Source organism: Fusarium solani, assembly GCF_023522795.1.
Source record: "Fusarium solani strain SB1 chromosome Unknown bctg00000016, whole genome shotgun sequence".
NCBI lineage: Eukaryota > Fungi > Ascomycota > Sordariomycetes > Hypocreales > Nectriaceae > Fusarium > Fusarium solani.
In genome coordinates this window covers 1,157,497-1,176,123 of record NW_027072142.1, presented here as the reverse complement: position 1 = coordinate 1,176,123, position 18,627 = coordinate 1,157,497, and the positions used below count along the sequence as shown (strand labels likewise).

Sequence of the window (18,627 nt, the reverse complement as noted above, 5' to 3'; positions counted from 1 at the left end):
CCTCGTGAAGCCGGGGATAGGCGCATGGGAGATTTGGGATAGTAGAGTATCGACGTGGACATCCAGGTTCTCGTTCCAGTGTTCAGGGCGTTGGCTCAAAGAGAGAATGGGTATTTTAGAACGGGCTGGCAGAATTCAATGGCCTCTGTCGTGAACTACTTCACTTCCTATACCGACCATTATCACCTTGGGTCAAACTCACGGAAAACACCTTGACTCCTTTCCTTAATACATTCTATTCCGGCACAGGCTACTTCTACTATATCTATGACATAGAGGAAGAGACTTTGGCTCTGGCCCGTTCTATCTCTAGGTTCTATCCTACTATAGGCGCTTTCCCCTGGCCATCTAGCGGCGCCTTACCTTGCGCTGTCGCCTCTACTTCACTTGCTCTGACGTCCATAGCATAACACCATGGACTTCCTGAACGTGGTGCTGGAAGTGGTTGAGATATTGGAATTTGAGATCTCGACACTTAGGATGCTCGCACCGTATCTTCTCACCACTCCGCTCAGCTTACTCGCGTCTAACCAGATGTTAGTCATCGAAATAGTCGTTCATAACAGTCGGGCGGCAATATATAAAGGTGCGCTCTTCACGAGAGAGCCGCTCATCACCGATGCAATCAGGACATTAGGCAGCGTAAAGGAGCAGAAGGAATCAATCAGGGCTAGGCAACGTTTTGTGTTCTGCTTCGAGAGGCTTGGTCTTTATGGATAGGCAGGCTTTAGCGCTCTATCAGACGCGGGAGCGCTTAACCATCTCTCTTTTGCGACAAAGAGCCGCCATGAGATCAATAAATTGGATCCTTCGTTAGAAGATCTAGTCTTCAGTCAAGTCCTCGGGCTAGTTGTTACATGCCGAAACCACAAGGGGTACCCCACGTGACGAACCCAGCTCTACTTTAGTCAGATCTAACAGCCATTAGATAGGAATTAACTCAGACTTTTAGATTATCTTTATATATGCCTTTTACATTGTGCCTTATCTTTCCTTTTGACCAGATAGCTGCCAGGGCCAGTTATCTACCTGCCGCTTTCAGCAGTACTTGATCCCTTACCAGCGCCAAGGGAACTATAACATGTGCCTAACTATTGGTGCGGCACCTTTTTTTGGTGCAGTGGTTTATCCGACATTTCCGCCCGATTGAGCGGCTCCAGCAGCGCTTTCTCTGTTTATGGAGTAAATTTATATTTATCTTATATTCTCATTTTATATAGTAGGGGCCCCTGATGATTAGATGACTGGCTGAACTTGTGCGGCATGGGTCAGGGGTTTTAGCTCGGGGTTAACTTGAGGTTTCAGTTATTAAAGAGAAAAAGGGGACATCATAACCATCATCAATTATATCTATTTAAATTTAAATTTAATTTGGCATATATATATGGCATGGGTAGCATACATTCAAAAGGGGGTGGTGTTGACATTGCTTTGTAGAACCTCCACCACCACTATCATTAATATTATCATTAATCACCATCCACCTCCTGGCAATGGCAGTGGCAAAGGCAAAGGTAAAGGCAATGACAACGGTGGGAGAAAACGAGGACCAAGAGGGGGGTTATTAACACGCAGCGCCGAGTAAGGTTCGATACGCAACATAAGGTATGCATATGCCTGACGTGTAGAGCGGCGGTGCCTCCAGGAAGGGACCGCATCAGCGGGATTGTCAGCCACTTCCGCAAGCAGCACCAGCTCAAAGGAGAAGAGCTGGCCCAGGTGACCGCATACTGCTCGGGATTGCCGCTACGGGATCCACACAAGATCCAGCTGCCAGCCGACGGCAGCGCACCGATCGGGGATCTCGCCGTGCTAGGGGACTGCAGGTGCACCATATGCGGGTACCTGACGATCAACCGAAAGAATATACTCGCCCATCCGAGGAAATCGGACCACGCAGACATCGGGGGCGACTGGGAGGCGGTGGAGCTCCAGACCTTCTCGCAGGGACGCTTCGCGAGGTACTGGGTCATCGAGAGGCCGGTGCCGCGGGACGCTGCGGTTGAAAGGGATGCAAGCCGGTGCTCGGACGAATCGGAGCCGGGCTCGGATGCCGGCGGGTACTATTACGGGGACGAGGCCGATGGGGGGATTGGGGAGGGATGCTGACCCAGTATGGCCGTGTACTCAAGAAAGAGGAAGACGAGAGGCGACGGATCGCGCAGAAGCCCGGCGGTATCGACCACGACTCGACATGGATCAACAAGACGGGCTGGGCCAAGCACTTCCAGGGGCGAGATCTCAAGAGGATCTACCAGCTAGGACTAGGGCCCAAGTCCAAGGCCGTGCGGAGAGGCATGCGAGACGGCGCCGAACGCGAGGAGCAGGAGACGCTGGCGCGGCTTGTCGAGAGCTTCGATCGAGAGATGTCGAGGTGCGTCGGTCGGCTGGAACGGGTGCCGAACGAGACGCTTCGCTGGCTGAACAGCATCAACCCGGAAACTCCGGTAGGGCAGCCGTTCAAGCTGAAGGAGCATGAGAGCTCCAACGAGAAATATTGGGCGTACGGGGGGCGGTATCTATGCCACTGCTGGCGGGTGTGGAAGCTTGGGCGGGATAAGGCACAGACCGAGGTCGGGATACGCTTCACGGACGAGCAGTGGGGCCGTTTATGTGCCGTTGTGGAGGCTCTCGATAAGGTTGGCGGGGGGGTGCCGGGGCCGTTGGGGCCGTCGGGGCCCACCATGGGACGGAGCGGATGCGGATCCACAGTCAACGACCAGCGCGGGCGCCGCGACGACAGCGGCAATGACCCCAACGGCGACAGGGAATCGGCCAGCAATGAAGGTGGCGAGGACGACGACGACGAGGATGATGATGAAGAAGAAGAAGCGAGACAGCAGCAGGAGGAGGAGAGGAGGAGGGCGGTGCTCGACCGAAGGGTCTTCGAATTCCTCATCAGCTCGATCAAGCACAAGGTAGCATACGACGTTCATCGCAACCCGCTCGTACACTTCACGGCGGTGCTAGGCATTGGCGATGAGAGAACAGGGCACTCGTACAAGCGACCAGCCGGCTATACGGGGCAGCTGGCAGGGCTTGTCTGGTGCGTACGTATGCTGATGTTGGAGCACATCTTCGAGGAGGAGCCGGAGGAGCCGGAGGAAATGCGGTTCGAGGTCGTTGAGAAATTTCAGAAGGAACACCGAGAGTGGCTTGTCGACGGATCTTACTCACCATTCAGCACCATGATCGGGTTATGGCGTACGGCAAGGGCCACCGGAAGAAGGACGGCGGCATGCCGAACGTGATGTGGGAAGAGAACGGCGAGGCTCTGCGATACTTGGGGGAGCGGGTGACGATCGACGAGTTCCGGAAGGCGGCCCAGGTGGCGGTCAGGGAGGCCGAAAAGCTGCTCGACCGGCTGATGTATGGCCAATGGGCGAGGGTGAAAGCGACGATCGAACTGGGACGGATCGTCGACAGCTTGACGTTCGAGGGTGCCGGGCGGTCGTTTGCGACGAACGGCAGGAATCAGTGGCTCCGGCCGGGCCACCGCAGAGTCGCCGAGCTGGGGAAGGCCAGGCTCTGGCGGCAGGGCCGGGGCTGGAGACGCAAGGCCGTGAGGCAGTTTCTCTCAACCTTCCGGCTCTTCGCAATGGCGATGGCCGTCGTCACACACATCTGGTGGGGGATGCCCGGGCGAGGCCCGGAGCTCTTGACGATGCGGCACTGTGACTCACAGCAGCTCATCCGCAGCGCGTTCATCTTTGACGGACAGATGATGATCATCACCGACCGGGACAAGAGCCGGGCAATCCGCGGCATCGGCAGGAAGGTGGCACGGTTCCTCCCCGAGCTGCCGACGAAGATGATGGTCGCGTACATCGCGTGGCTCATCCCCACGGCGAGGATGCTGCATGAGCAAGCGGGCATCCAGGGGCCCGGACCGTCTCTCGAAGGCTTTCTCTGGGCAGACGCGAGGAAAGGCCGATGGGACACCGAGCTACTCACCCAGCGGCTGAGGCTTCTGACTGCCGAGCATACGGGTCTTACCATGGGTGTTCGGGAGTATCGACACGTCGGGATCGAGATGGGCAGGAAGGTCAGAGGATTGGCGGTGAGGCAGGTGGAAGTGGGCATCGGCGACGAGGCCGACGGCGAGGAGAACATGATGGCTGAGGTGGACCCGGTCACCGGAGAAGCACGGGGCAAGCGACGGTTTGAGTACGTCTTTGACTTGCAATCAACGCACGGCAGCGTGCTGGCGCGGCGTTATGCGGTAAACATCCAGTTCCCAGACCAGCTGCAGCCGCAGATGGTGGCCACTTATCGAGAGGTCAGCCGGTTGTGGCACTGGTTTCTCGCGAGCCCGACAGGGAATGATGATGCCGGTGATCAAGGCTGCTGCTCTGACGTTTTGGAGGCAACGGCAAGCAAGGGTGCTGCCAAGCGGAAGGCTGTTGAGATTGAGGCGGCGGGCATGGGAGAGGAAAGTAAAAGAAGGAGGAAGGTCGGGACAGCCGAAGCAGGGAAGCCACCAGCAGGGGGAGAAGGAGGAGGAGGAGGAGGAGGAGGAGGAGGAGGAGGGGCAGTGGTCGGAGGACCAGGCGCTCCGCTTCAACAAGGACTACAACGGCTTCTAGGAGAGGGCGCAAGTTGGAAGTCTGACGAGCAGCACGAATGCATGGTGAGAATCATGGACATGAGGAGGGGTGAGGTGCTGATCTGTGTGCTTCCAACCGGTGGTGGCAAAAGCATGTTCTTCATGCTCCCCGCGGTTGCGGAAGAGACTGGCACCAGCATCGTGGTGGTCCCGTTCGTGGCGCTGATGGACGACATCTTGGATCGGGCTCGCGACGATTTCGGTATCGACTGTCTGAAGTGGGAATCGGCCATGACTGCGGGAAGAGACGAGGCTCAGCCGGATGCGCGTCTCGTCGTCGTCAGCGCTGATCTGGCCAACTCACCCGAGTTCATCAGCTACGTGGACAACCGACGAGCGCGAGGCTTACTCCGCCGCATCTTCTTCGATGAGAGCCACACCGCCATCGTTGACGCCAGCTACCGAGAGCGGCTCGAGTCGCTGAAAGGGCTGCATCGATACGACTGCCCAGTGGTGCTGCTGACGGCTACGCTGCCGGTGAAGATGGAGAAGTGGTTCCGCAGGCTGATGCTGGCAGAGGACGCGGCCATAGTCCGAGCTAGCACTGCTAAGCTTAATATCCGGTACCGCGTCCGGAAGGTCAAGGGTGGAGCGGCCGCGGTTGAGAAGGAGGTCATCAAGGTGAAGCTCCGGATCGAAGAGCGGATGCAGAGCGGTCAGAGAGGGGTGATATATTGCCGAACGAAGAAACAATGCGAGGCGTTGGCCGGCAAGCTGGGATGCTCGTTCTACCACGCCGGAATCGAGGATAAAGGCAGGCGGCGAGCGATCTTACAGGAGTGGGCTAGGGCTACTGGCGAGGGACCCAGTCGGTGGATCGTGGCGACGACCGGACTCGGGACGGGTATCGATATCGGCGGCATCGTCGCTGTCATCCACATGGAACAACCGTACGGGCTCGTTGACTTTGTACAGCAGACCGGGCGCGGCGGGCGGCGGAGCGGAGAGGTGGTGGACTCGGTGATTGTGCTGGGCAGCGGACGAGTGCCGCGCGACCAGCACAGCAGTGACATCGAACATCTCAACCGCCAGGCGATGGAGGAATTCATCCATACTTCCGGCTGTCGACGAGTGGCACTAACCTAACCTAACCTAACCTACTCAAGAATTAAAGACCGAAACGGGGCCCGTTCCTAGTTTTGAACTAATCATGCCTCTCGATTATCACAGGGGTCATCCCATATCGAAACGCGGCCCGTTCTCATTTCTTGCTCTAAACTGCGATCGCGAAACGGGGCCCGTTTTTGCGTCGCGTTGGTCCGTGCCAACCAAGTCAACTCCTTTTATACCTCCCTCTTCCTCGCCTGAACCATTATTTCCCATGTTCTTCTCTTCTTTAGCTAACACCTATATGACTTATACTCTATAGAAGAAATCAGTCAGCCAGTTTATAGCATGGATCTAATGCATCAAGAAACCCAACTCAGCCTTAACGGCGAAATCACGTAATAAATGACAACGACCAATGAGAGAGGCGGGCTGAATGTCAGGAGGGAAATCGGCGGAAGCGTAAAAACCCTTCGTCACTTCGTTTCTCAAGGCATAAGGCATTGACATGAAGGGCAAGCCTCCTGGCTAGAGGCCATCATTAAGTAGCTGATATGTCATTATAAATTGAGGCATCGCCTTTGACACAGTGTATTGTGCACTCAGTCCAACAGAAAAATGAGGCATCTAGCGGCCGAGTGGATGCGGGGATGGGCGGTGAGGCAGGCGGCCGGTTTCAGTTGGGTTGACACGTCATGCACTCCTCTCTCCTACAAATTAATCTAATTTTCTTTGTTTTCTAACTTTGAAAGCAGACTATTGTTCATTCCAGGAGTATTTGAAAATCGTTGCGTCCACCCGGTGGTCAGCTGCATTATTGATCAATATATCTAGTCAAACGACATCCAGACTCCGTAGGTATCCATACCCGCTCGTGGCTAAAATGACTAAATTCTCCTGTAGCTCCGTGGGTGAGGTCTGTTCACATCCATGATGTCGCCCTTGTCGTATGCATTAGACCCACAGGCGGATCTGGAGTTGGTTCTTCACAAACCAAATGCCCAGGTTCTTCTGCCTCTTTTCGCTTCCATGAGCTTGACAACTGCAGCAAGCAACCAGGCTTTTAGGGAACTTGCGACAAAGCTTTCGCAGCGGTCTCGTCCCATCTCAACTGCCACAGCTCCAGCCCCAAACCCGTTCCAACCTCCGTTGACGACTCTAAGCGCGAACGGTGTATCAAATGGCACCACTCTCGAGTTTGCATCTGCTTACAACATTACCCCGAACCAACTGGAGATAACTCAGCATTCCGAGGTTCGATTTCAAGTTTCTTCCAAACACTTAAAACTTGCTTCTCCTGTCTTTCGGGCAATGCTGGATGGGCCGTGGAGAGAAGGGACTGCGTCCAACGGGTCTTGTCGCTCGATATCGGCCAGCGATTGGAACAAAGATGCTCTTCTGATTTTATTAAATATTGTTCACGGCCATCACCGAGAAGTGCCAAAATCTCTTAATCTCGAGACACTTTGCAAACTCGCCACTATCGTCGACTATTATAAATGTCATGAGATAGTCGAAATTTTCGCCGACCGATGGCTTCGTACAATGGGAAATGGTATGCCGACGTTCCATAGCCCAGAGTCCACCCTCTGTCTATGCGTGGCGTGGGTCTTTAGATGGCCTGAGCAGTTTGAATGCATGACAGAACTGGCTTTGAGACATGGCGAAGGTCTGGTCGAGACGACTGAGCTCCCAATCGCAGGTATACTAGGTCTGTAATTCCTGCTTACATCTTCTGCCGTAGCTAACGTGATTGCCAGAGAGGATCGATGAAAAGAGACAGAATCTTATTAGTCGACTTCTTGAAGCGATCGACAATCTCCGCAGTTCTCTCTGCAATGACGAAGATGTCTGCTCCTTCGAATGCTCATCTATGCTTCTCGGCTCATTGATGAAAGAGATGCACAAGATCAGTCGCCTTGGACCTTTACCAACGAAGCCATATAATGGCTACAGCGTCGAAGGTCTTTTGCAGCGTATATCTAATATCCGATCACCACAGTGGTACGCCCTCCGTGATCTTTCTTCTCACAAAGGCCGAAACAGACACTCTTGTAATCTTATGCAAAAGATACAGCCAATATTGGATGACACTGAGAAGAGACTGCATGGTTGGAAGTTGGAGGATTTCTCATGATTGAATTCGTTTCGCATCCCCTTGGCTCGGACATCAGTGATGCGTGGAGGGATCAACGATGGGGTTAGGGCGTCGGATTTCGCTTGTGTTCGGGAGGAATCGACTAATAAGATCGCGTCTTGGGTGAACAGCAAGAGCTAGTACGCATCGGTGTTAAATGGAATGCTATCCCTGTGAAACGGCACGGTACCCCTGCTTGATAAGATAAGATAAGATAAGAGATAAACCGCAATAAGTATTCATGCGGACACATCTAACCCCAGCCTCGGAAAAATGTCTCCCCTTTCTTTTAACTCGAGAATGCATCTGAATATTTATGTCAGCCCCTCTCTCACCTGGGATCCTTTGAATCCCAAGCTTTGGTTGTAAGCCACCTCATCTCTTTTGTTATTAGCCATGATTCACTGACCAATCAATTACTTCAGGCATTAGCTGGCCCCTACATCCCTATTGATCCTCCCACTTTCACTGAAAGTGGACGCTTCGCGCTTTCATTGGCTAAGAATCCCTGTAAATTCTCCATAATCCTCTTTTACCTGAAGGAAAGCTCTCAATACGACACTCCTGATCCAATTTCAAGTCAAAGTGGGGCCGTGGTCATTTGATTGGTTGGCTCCCTGACTTTCCCTTATGAATCCCGCGGCATGACGACTTGGACACCATAGAGTTTAAGTCAAATTTAACATGCTTGAACGGGCCAGACGCGTTGACGCGCATGGTTCGCGGCCACTGGACATTAACCCGTTAAAAAGTGCCGACCTTGCTCTCTTAGAAGGTTCTACTTCCATCGTTACTCCATTCACCTACAGACTTCCGGAAGTTGCGGTTTGAGGTTCCCCATATCACAATGAAAAGGCCGTTTCAAAGCACCCAGACCAATCATGATGTTGAGTCCGCTGAACAGAGCGAGACAACTCCGTGGCTACAGCATACGCGCTGGCCAGAGCTGTTTCGTAACAGACCGCTCGACATCATTGCCGCCGCAGCTAGGCAACCTAAGCTCCTGGGAGGTGGGAGTGATTTACTTGGTCGATACCAGGGATCCCCCTTGTGGAGCTCTGCCGAGACCGAAGCTCAGCTGCGGATCATTCTCCAGGGCCTAGACCTTATGTTTGACAGGGCAAGAGCTACAGTCGATCGAACGCCATACATGTCTCGCTGCTGGCTTAACACGTACTCAAAAGACACCTTCTGGCCGCATGGGTTTCGGATCATACCAAGCTTCAAGGCATACCTAGCGATATGGAAAAGATTCATCTGTTTCGTCTTTCGTGTTCTACAATACTCGTCGCGACAACGCCGGGAAATATTCAACCTACGTCTCGGATCAACTGAAATGAAGATGATGCAGTACATACTGTATCTTGTAGGTCAACTGCAGCTGGAAAGAGATGAGTTCCACAATGGCTTAGTCGTTGCAAACCATGAAGTCGGGGACAAGGAATGCCAGGAGCGGCGCGACGACTGCGGCGTTGATTCTGACTCCTACTATGACTCCGACTTGGAGGATTTGGAGGCCGACGAAGATTCCGACGCGGACACAGACCGAGAGTTTGATGACAACACCGAGTCAGAAGAGGAGGAGGAGGAGGAGGAGGACGCAGAAACAGATCAAAAGACAGGTGGTGATGGATCCGACTTTTGTCTCCCGTCCGGCCATTGGCTGCGATTATCCGAGGCCTTGTTTCAACTTTCAATGATGTTTTGGACGCACCAAGACCCAGCTGGAAATATGTCGTCTTCGGTCATCATCTATTTTACGGCAGTCATGGGTATACAACAGCACCCTCTCGCCTACAGCCCGGCGCATAGTTCTACGTCTGGATTGGCAGCATTGGTTTGGGTTGGCCGGCTCTTATTCCTTGAATATGCTTTACCGGTTTACAGTTATACTACTCTTGCCTACATATGGCCATCCCGGGATCGCTATTTGTCGCAGCCCGACCGTCTCAATGTAATTCGCAAGAAGTACCTCATCCGAGGGTGCTATACTCCGTTCGGGGAGATCGTAGAGCTTAAAGCATTCGCCAAGTCAATTGTTAAAAGGGAAGGCACCCCGGGAAACCTCTCCTGGGATCCAGACGGGCAATCATTGACAATCGGACGCAACAGGAAGTTTAGGCTTTCCGAGTTCTGCGAGATCCACCGCAAGGTTATCAAGCTTGTGCAAGAGCGGGTAAATGAGATGATGCTGGGATTGGAGGTGGATATCAATGCGGATGAGATACAAGATGACCTCACTTGTCGAAAGGCTGGATGGTCTTTTGTGAGAGACAGAAAAAACGAGCTAGCCGACTCATGGACAATGCTGGCAGATAAACTCAGGTCGTCCGGCTTCCGGGGCAAACCTTTCGTCCAGGGCACAGACTGGCAGATTGATACCTGTACAGCATACCTCGATGCTGGTTTAGACCTCAGCAAGCTGACATTTGCTGCATCGCATTTCTCCGGGGGGCTCCCTACTCTTCTATTCTTAATTGTCGTGTACCCCTAATTGTCGCATACCCCCTGTCCGCTTCTCACGTGAGTGTCTATCTCCGGTCTATTCCCACACACCCATACTGTGGCGACCTATCTTTCCCGTTTCGATCGGTGGTCTACCCGCGTTCCTAACGCTACTAACGCGTGTAGACGCGTATAAACGCGTATTTAAGCTTTCTTGCATTGTCGACCCTCCCTGCTGTGGCTTTAACCCGAAATTTGTTTCTAACGGCCCTTAAAAGTTGATGCTATTAGACGACTAGCGGATTATAACCACCTTTCACTATGGAACTTCAAGATCTCTTTTCCTATGATCCTTCTTGGCGTATCATTATTTGCAGTGTAGTGTGATACCGCAAACCAACATCGCCCGGCATGTCTGACAGCACCATAATTCGATGCATGCCTTCAAGACCGCTGCTATCGAGCTATTTGAGCAAAGTTTCGGCCATCTGCCTCTTATACGAGACCTTGATGAGATATTCAGAAGCGTGAGGCCACTACTGATCGCCCGTCCGATTCAGCGACGATATTGTCGCTTTCATCGGTTCTCACGGCTTCAAGTCATCAGGGGCACGGCGCGTTTCAAGATTGACTGTGTGACCGCGCCATTTCTCTCGAACCAGGGTGCAAAAAACATCTGTTAACGTTGAGTAGATAGCTGCTTAATAGGCATCTGATTTATTTTGTCTACAATTCAGTATCTAAAAATGGCAACCCCGCCAAGAGCGAGGGGGGAGTGTCATTGGCCCGCAACAATAAATGTCCGCGACAGCCCCACGTGTCGCCATCGGCAACCAAGCGCCATCGAATTTCCAGATTATCAGAAAGTAAACACCTCAACAGGCATCTGAGCACGGCGCCAATATCCATCAACACCTTTGCAACCATCGACAATTCATTCGGCATGCATGTGGATGCGGTTCGAGCGTGGATTGAGACCATCGAAACCGCGAGCGCTCTTCCTCATCCCGCCTTCGCAGTTCAGAAGTCTGCGGAAATCAACGAATGCAAAGTGAAGCACAGATTCGGCGACATGCCCAGTCCGTCAAAACGCCCACGGAGAGAAGAAGAAGATGATGACGTTTTTGGTGACACTGACGCGACACCTACACAACCACAACGGTCGGGCGCCACGGACAACACTGGCAGCGATGCCTGCCGGAGTCCGGCACCTTCTTGGTCACTTGAAATGAGGTCTTCTACCCCAACGTCGGCGCCGTCGTCTTATGGCAATGTACTTGCCAACGTGCCCCATATACTTGCGCCGGGGATGGCCAAGGATCAGAAGTCCCAGCCCAGCAGGTCATCAGCCTCATCACGCCGACGACAATCACAACGCCAGTCACCAGAACGAGCAGGCAGCAAATCGCCGTCAAAGAGGTACAGGAGGATGGCTGACTTGTCAGCCCTCAGCCGGCCCGTCATGTTTGAGAAGGTGATGGATATGAAAGCCAAGCTTCCTACTGATGTTCACGATCTTTACGATGCACTCGCTATGGCATCACGCGGCGAGGAGGTTCTTCCGGCCGCCCTTGCAGACGTGCCAGGCGTGAGCCGCAAAGATTTCCGACCTTACATGTGGCGGGAACCGGTCGAGGTGAAGAGTACTGTGAGTTCTGACGCCGCTGGAACGGCTTCCAAGCCCTGGAATAGATCTGTCGCCGAAAGACATGGTCGTATCCTCGAGATTATCGAGGAGTCTAACGAGTCAGGCCGATGGCATCGCGCCGAGCCGGCCTGGAACAGCGACGTCCATAAACCTCTTCTCAAGGAACTCGCCTCATCCTCCTCTGTTAGAGTCGAGAACGTCACGGCAGCCCAGATTGTCTCAGCCTTTCGCCCTTCCTTCAAGGTTCAGGATTCCGAAGACGTTCCATCAACGCCAACGGGCTCCAGTTTCTCAGACACAGGGAGCATGATCTCCGTTTCTGAATCCAACGCGTCACGATCATGGAAGAAGGTCGGCAACTCAATCCATAAGATGGTTGACTTTGCACTCGTCCTTACTCCGGACAAGGACCTCGAGGCCCTCATTGACCCGATTGCAAATTCCTCTCCCGAAGCAACCATCAATCACACAGTGTATTTTGCCCTCAAGACCCGCCCGTCGCCGGTCTTCATCGAGACCAAAACGGCTTCGGGCAATATCGAATCAGCAAACGTCCAACTCGGTATCTGGATCGCTGCCTGGCAGGAAAGAATGCGCAGTCTCATGGGGCCTGGAAGCATGGAGAGAGTTATTCCTGTGCCTGTCATCCAGGTCGTGGATGGAGTTTGGACTCTCATGTTTGCCGTGGATGGGGAAGATAACAAAATTGTGAGTATCTCGTGCAGCCTTTCCCTTGGGACTTTCACTAATCTTCCCAGCATATCTTTGATCAAGACATGCGGATCGGTAACAGTGGCACAATTCTCGGCATGTACCAACTCCAAGCTGCCCTCTCTGCAATCTCAGCTTGGATAGAAGGTGACTTCAAGATGTGGATTACTCGCATTCTTCGCACAGCTTCGACATGAATTGGCGACAGGTGTTCTACTGCACAATGACTCGGTACAGATCGAAGACGTCCTTGCCGTTCTTAACCTCAAAATTAGGGCTCCTAAGTGTGGCTATGTTCCTCACTTCGAGGGTAGACCCATTGCAGAACTCGAGCGTGGTGATACTGGAGCCGGGATATATATCATTTGCAGCAAAAGAACCATAAGGAATGTTACCTTCGTTTCCAGAGACGGAAAAGAACAGCGAGTTGTATCGCGCATCAGGATCTTGGCTCTGCGCTTGATCTTCAATTTCCTTCAGGTATGAGCTAGCATCTTGGCCATCGATTGACACGACGGGAGAGACGTTGACTTCTGTGCTGTTGAGAAACTTGGCGTCTGAATATGTGTACAGTTCAGGAGCCTCGGTACCGTCTGTCGAGACGGACACCAAAGCCGTGTTGCGCATAAAAGTGAAGGGAGTGAAGGAGCGTGGTTCCACATCGAAGTGGCCATCATTGGCGCTATTAATAAGGGCCTTGATTGCCTGATCGAACTCCCACTGGCTTGAGTATTTGGTGTTGCGGATCATCTCAAGGCCGCCCAGTATGTCAATAGGCGAGGATATGTATGTATCAGGAGGGTTTTTGAGAGCCTCGAGGGTGGACTGCCACTGGACGTATTTACCGAGTTCGTCGAGAAATGGATCGGCAAGTTCAGGGTAGAAAGGCATGAACTGGAGACAGTCCTCGGCTAGTTGGCCAGGAAAGTACAAAATGGACGCGGAGTTATTGTAGTTTTGATGTTCGCGAATTTGCTTTGTGATACATATAAGAAGATGATCAAATCCAACCCGGCTTTGATGCCTGCTGTTTCTCCTGGAAAGACACAAGTTAAAAATGGCCTTGGTTTGGGTCATCGCGCTCACATTCGTAGCATTGCTGCCGTGTAGCCCGTTCCCAAAGCTTTCAAGGCATGGCTCTGCCGTGTAGTGGGCGCTAGGGTCACTGAAGGGATGGTAACAGAGGTTATTCCTTCTCCGAGGAAAGAGAAAACAGCCTTGGTCCATGGCCGTTTTCGGCAAACCCTGTTGAAAGCCCAAAAACGGCTTGCTTGACCGGCTGCAGCCACAACAGTCCCATCGAAGGGTAAGCAAGGCAGATTTCAGCACACGCTACACAGGGGCTGAATGGCGGGCTGCTGACCACGTAGCGGATGCACAGGGCCATCGTGCGTGTAGTGACACTTGACAGACTGACAAATGCAAGCGAGCAACTGAAATGAGGGGACCGAATGGGCAATCATTAGCTATTGTATCTTTCCTCAGTTGTAAGGTGACATACCCCGCACACCATGTCAGCATTATGTCGCGGTTGGGCAGACCGGCCCGCTCCGTGGAGATCGCTTAGAGAGGTCCAGATAACCTGTAATGTCGATTCGCCCTCAAAGAAGAAAATCTCCTGCTGCATTGCAGGTGTTGCCTGTAACCAAGCTTCCTGTCTCGCCTCATTATGAATACCGATGAGTTGCTTCGTGTACGGTGGCAGCCACGGTGGATAAAACCGGCAAGTTGCGGCATTTCCTCAACCCACGTAGCCGAAGGCTCATTGGCCCATTGCTGCCTGATACTCAAACCTGCGGCCACACTCAAGCAATCATGCACTTTGCCAGCCGAATTGCACATTGTCACTGTCGAGCTGAGGTGGCAAGCTGTAAGGTTGCAGGGGCTTATCACCGACTGTTGGACATTCGAAAGAGGCCCGAGCGTTGGTCAGTGACCAAATGCCACTCTTTCCGTCGTTGCAGCCTGATGGATCTTGGCATTGTGGATCACCATGTCGATCATTCTCAGCGAGGCTCTGATCGCAACAGTGCGTCCGCGATTACTATGAAAAAGGCCGATGGCAATTCTACCCCCTCCATATCCCATCTAAACATATAAATTCCTCTACTCTTCCACAATCCAATAGCGCGCATATTTACCCTTTGCAAATGTTTGAATAGTAACATCCTTCCATCCTCTTTCACCATCCTGTTGAGCTCCATGCTTAAGTTGACTACAGTGGCTAAGGATATTTTTACGGTTCATAGTCAAATACTCGCAACTCTCGCAGCTGTGTCCTTTCAATCTTGGTAGCTCAGGGATAGGCTTGCTTTGGTGATTTGGCAGCGGCACCGTAGTCGGATCTTGGAAAGATCTGCCACTGCAGAAAGAGATTACTCGCTGAAGCTCGTCGCCTTTGAATCGGTGCATTTTGCGGAAGTGCTGGACAATGCTCTTGCCCGGCCCGATTGCAAACTTGCAGAGGAGACAAATGAGAATCTGGTGCTCATCAAGGACACAGAGAACGCGGTCTATCCATGTGGGATTTTCTCTTTCAAGAAGTCGTGGAGTGGCATGGGAGGATTCGTCATCTGGTGGAAATAAGACTTCACCACCCTCGTCTTCCAGTTCCAGTGCCGGCATAAATCCTGAACTCCGCTCTACTAGTGATCCGACAATTTCCCATCCTCTTGGTCGCTTGGATGGATAAATTTGGTCTATGGTAGACATAGAGTCTAGTGAAGCATCGGTGATTGTTCGCTTGTGGCATGTGGTGAGCGATTCAAGGGTGGTAAGCGCGTGTTGAGGTGACAAAGGCAGCTTCTTGCTTGCTTGACGAATGAATTCGTGCCAACGGGTCGAGGCCCACTCGTAAGCACGCAGCAGCGGTGGTTGAAGCCGGAAAGGGTACGCCCCATCAAGTCCGTATGTGGTCCCACCAGCGCTCATCATAAATCAACTCAATCAATCAATCACCCCAATCAAATCAATCAACTTAGTCAATTCCTTGCCTCAATCAAATCAATTCCAGTGATTTGTAAGTTGACATGATTTGATAAAGTTGATATATGCCATGCTGCATCTGAACTGCCCAAAAAGATTAAACCTGGACGAGCCCTCCGCCCAGTCCTACCCTGTACAAGATGGCCACAGATAGGCGATACTTCTTAGCCCTATATGAAGCCGTAGCCTCGTTGGTACCTGCTATCGCGGCCTAACGCACACCAACCCTCGGCAGGATAACGCGCTCCCTCTGCACCCTATCGCGACGCGTCAATTTCGCTGTCAACAAGACATGGCACCAGCGACAAGATGTCGGACTTGCCACCACCCTCTACACCGGCGAGCCTTTCGCCGGTGATTTCGACGCCTTGCCCCCACGCCACTTTTTCCCTCTGCGTTCTCGAGACTGTCTCAACCAAGGACCGTGGCCAAGCAGCTCGAGGAGGCTTCGGTCGGGGAGCTGCCCCCTAACCCGACTATTGAGGTTCTAGGTACCGAAGGTCATCTAGAAGAACCGCCTCTTCGTTCAAGAAGCTTCGCTAGCTCAGAAAGGTACAAAAGGCAGAAAAAGTTAGATTAGATCGCACGGCATATTCTTCATTGAATTGAATCACTAAGATTAGCCCATCGGTTATATGTGGTGCTATAGCCGATGCGGCATAAAGGGTTAGCCAGAATTCTTCTCTGTATAAGCGACATCTTCTGCAGCAGATCATCTTCGCAAGTATAGATCCATCCTCTATACCAATATATCCCATATACTGACTTGCATAGAGCCCATCGGATCACCCCAGCGAGTCAATCAAGCCCTAGCGACGATAGCGCGATCGATCTCCAGTCCCATGCAACCCCCAAACGACCGCGGCTTAGCCAGAGCATGATACCAAAGGCAAAGGTCAAAGCTATACAAGAACTTAGTGTTAGGTTCATTATTGACAGTGATATGCCCTTCACAATATTCGAGCACAAGTTTCTAAAGGAGCTCTTCTATCAGTTCGACCATGAATTAGCACTCCAAATTCCTTAGAGTAGCAGTTCTATCACCAGAGAGCTTCAAAAGATCTTCGAGTCTAAGGCGGATATCATCAAAGCGGAGCTGGGCAGCGCCCTAACGAATATATACATCAGCTTTAATCTCTGGACATCACCGAATCGTCTTGCGATAATAGCAGTTTTTGCACACTTCATCGACAAATTCGGGAACCAACAATCCAGGCTACTCGCTCTACGCCGTCAGCTAGGTATTCACAGTGGTGAGAATCTTGCCGAGACACTGTTCGAAATCGTTCGAAATCGTTCAGCTATGGGATATCAGAGGACAGGTTAGCACTATCATCTCTGACAACGTGACCGCGAACGATACATGTCTCTCTTACTTCTACCGGCAGATCGACCCTTCGATTCGGCCTGCTGATATCAAGGCCCGTCGCATGCGTTGCTACGGCCACGTTCTTAACCTTGTCGCCCGCGCGTTTCTTTTCGGTAAAGACGCCGAATCTTTCGAGCTAGAGTCAGATATCAACGGCATGAGAGGCCTTCAAGAGCAGGATCTTCGCCATTGGCGTTCGAAGGGCCCAATTGGGAAGCTGCATAATATCGTCAAGTTCATCAGATCCTCACCTCAGCGCAGCGAATATTTCAAGCGCATCGCTCACGAGCAGGAGGACGAAGGATACCATCTTTGCGAGGAATCAACCGCCGAGCTTGAGGTCATCTTGAACAATGAGACGCGGTGGAATTCTACTTATATGATGATAGAGAGGGCTTTGCGGAAGCAGACTGACATCAGGGCCTACATCTTTGCACTCGAAGGCGAGAAAGACGAAGAAAAACGTATCCCTGCTGATGACATCTTATCCAACGAGGATTGGCGCGTGCTTGGTGAGGTCAACAAGATACTTACGCCTCTATATCATCAGACGATGCGAACCCAAGGCTGGGGTAAAGGCGACAGCCATGGGCGCCTGTGGGAAGTTCTGGTAGGAATGGAATACCTGCTCGAGCATTTTGAAGACTGGAAAGGATTCTACAATGAGTTCACGACCGAAACAATAAGGGCGACGAATCTAAATGATCCCGAACTAATTGGGAGAGCGTCTGCGCCTCTGAGGGGGACTAACATCCGGCCGGCCCGTTCCCGCCGTCGCCCTGCTCGCTTCGATGGGGAAGAGGTCTATGTATCCCAACAGCGAAGTCAAGCGCCAACTTTCACGGTAGCTGCCTTGCCGGAGCATTCTCAGGCTGAGTATGCGGCGTTTGACAAGCCACCGGCGTCTAAGATTTCCCAGAAGAGCTCATTACCAGCAGACCACCGAGCATATATTCGGGCATCGATCAACAACGGCTGGAAGAAGCTGGATGAGTACTACAGCAAGCTCGGAGAATCTCCCTTGTTTGCGGCAGCAGTCATCCTTCATCCGAGATTCGGCATCAGCTGGTTGGAGGCTACTTGGGCCACTGAGGAGCGATTGGCCTGGGTTCGCGATGCGAAGGCGGGCATAAAGGACTACTTCGCGCGGTGGTATCAATCGAACCAGCGGAAGGATGAGTTACAGTCGAAGTCTGCTCCATCGTCAACGAACAGGGGTAAGGAGGATGATCACTACACGCAATGGATCAACAGCAGAACGAAAAAGGCATTTGCAACGAGCAGCAGTGTTAGCGAGATGGACAAATACCTCCGTCTCGAGCCACAAGATACGCAAGAGCCAATCCAATGGTGGAGGGACCACAAGCCTTCATTCCCGGTGCTAAGCAGCTTTGCCTTGGATGTCTTTGCCATCCCGGCTATGGCAACCGACTGCGGGAGGCAGTTCAGCCTAGCCAAGCTGACACTAACATCGCAAAGGCTCGCAATGGGCGCAGACACGCTGGAGCGAGTTCATTGTCTGAGGAACTGGGTCCGACACGGCGGGGTAAAGCTGGGCAGTTGGGTCGGTAATTGAGGCTTTGGATCCGGCGTAATACCTTCACATACCCAATATATAGGCCTCCCATACAATTGATTGAGACGAGCCAATCAAATCAAACAAATCAACTTTGGACCGA

At 52.3% G+C, this 18,627-nt stretch overlaps 5 protein-coding genes across 5 annotated transcripts; 3 read left to right on the top strand and 2 right to left on the bottom strand.

Annotated features, from left to right (window-relative positions):
* Positions 1-2,102: 2,102 nt before the first annotated feature.
* Positions 2,103-5,692, top strand: MRS44_018707 (uncharacterized protein; the record flags this gene model as incomplete). The annotated part of the gene is made up of 2 exons (XM_065616175.1): positions 2,103-3,050; positions 3,185-5,692. The coding sequence occupies 2 exons, from the start codon at positions 2,103-2,105 to the stop codon at positions 5,690-5,692; spliced, it is 3,456 nt and encodes a 1,151-aa protein (XP_065472247.1).
* A 2,945-nt stretch (positions 5,693-8,637) lies between these two features.
* On the top strand, positions 8,638-12,791 carry MRS44_018706 (uncharacterized protein; the record flags this gene model as incomplete). Its single annotated transcript, XM_065616174.1, has 3 exons — positions 8,638-10,274; positions 11,118-12,591; positions 12,642-12,791. 3 exons carry the CDS (start codon positions 8,638-8,640, stop codon positions 12,789-12,791), a joined length of 3,261 nt encoding a protein of 1,086 aa, XP_065472246.1.
* Positions 12,792-12,807: 16 nt separating this feature from the next.
* Positions 12,808-14,221, bottom strand: MRS44_018705 (uncharacterized protein; the record flags this gene model as incomplete). Its single annotated transcript, XM_065616173.1, has 2 exons — positions 12,808-13,569; positions 14,096-14,221. The coding sequence occupies 2 exons, from the start codon at positions 14,219-14,221 to the stop codon at positions 12,808-12,810; spliced, it is 888 nt and encodes a 295-aa protein (XP_065472245.1).
* A 479-nt stretch (positions 14,222-14,700) lies between these two features.
* On the bottom strand, positions 14,701-15,525 carry MRS44_018704 (uncharacterized protein; the record flags this gene model as incomplete). The annotated part of the gene is made up of 1 exon (XM_065616172.1): positions 14,701-15,525. The coding sequence occupies one exon, from the start codon at positions 15,523-15,525 to the stop codon at positions 14,701-14,703; it is 825 nt and encodes a 274-aa protein (XP_065472244.1).
* A 363-nt stretch (positions 15,526-15,888) lies between these two features.
* On the top strand, positions 15,889-18,524 carry MRS44_018703 (uncharacterized protein; the record flags this gene model as incomplete). Its single annotated transcript, XM_065616171.1, has 5 exons — positions 15,889-16,030; positions 16,071-16,131; positions 16,354-16,572; positions 16,615-16,832; positions 16,897-18,524. 5 exons carry the CDS (start codon positions 15,889-15,891, stop codon positions 18,522-18,524), a joined length of 2,268 nt encoding a protein of 755 aa, XP_065472243.1.
* Between the last annotated feature and the right edge of the window lie 103 nt (positions 18,525-18,627).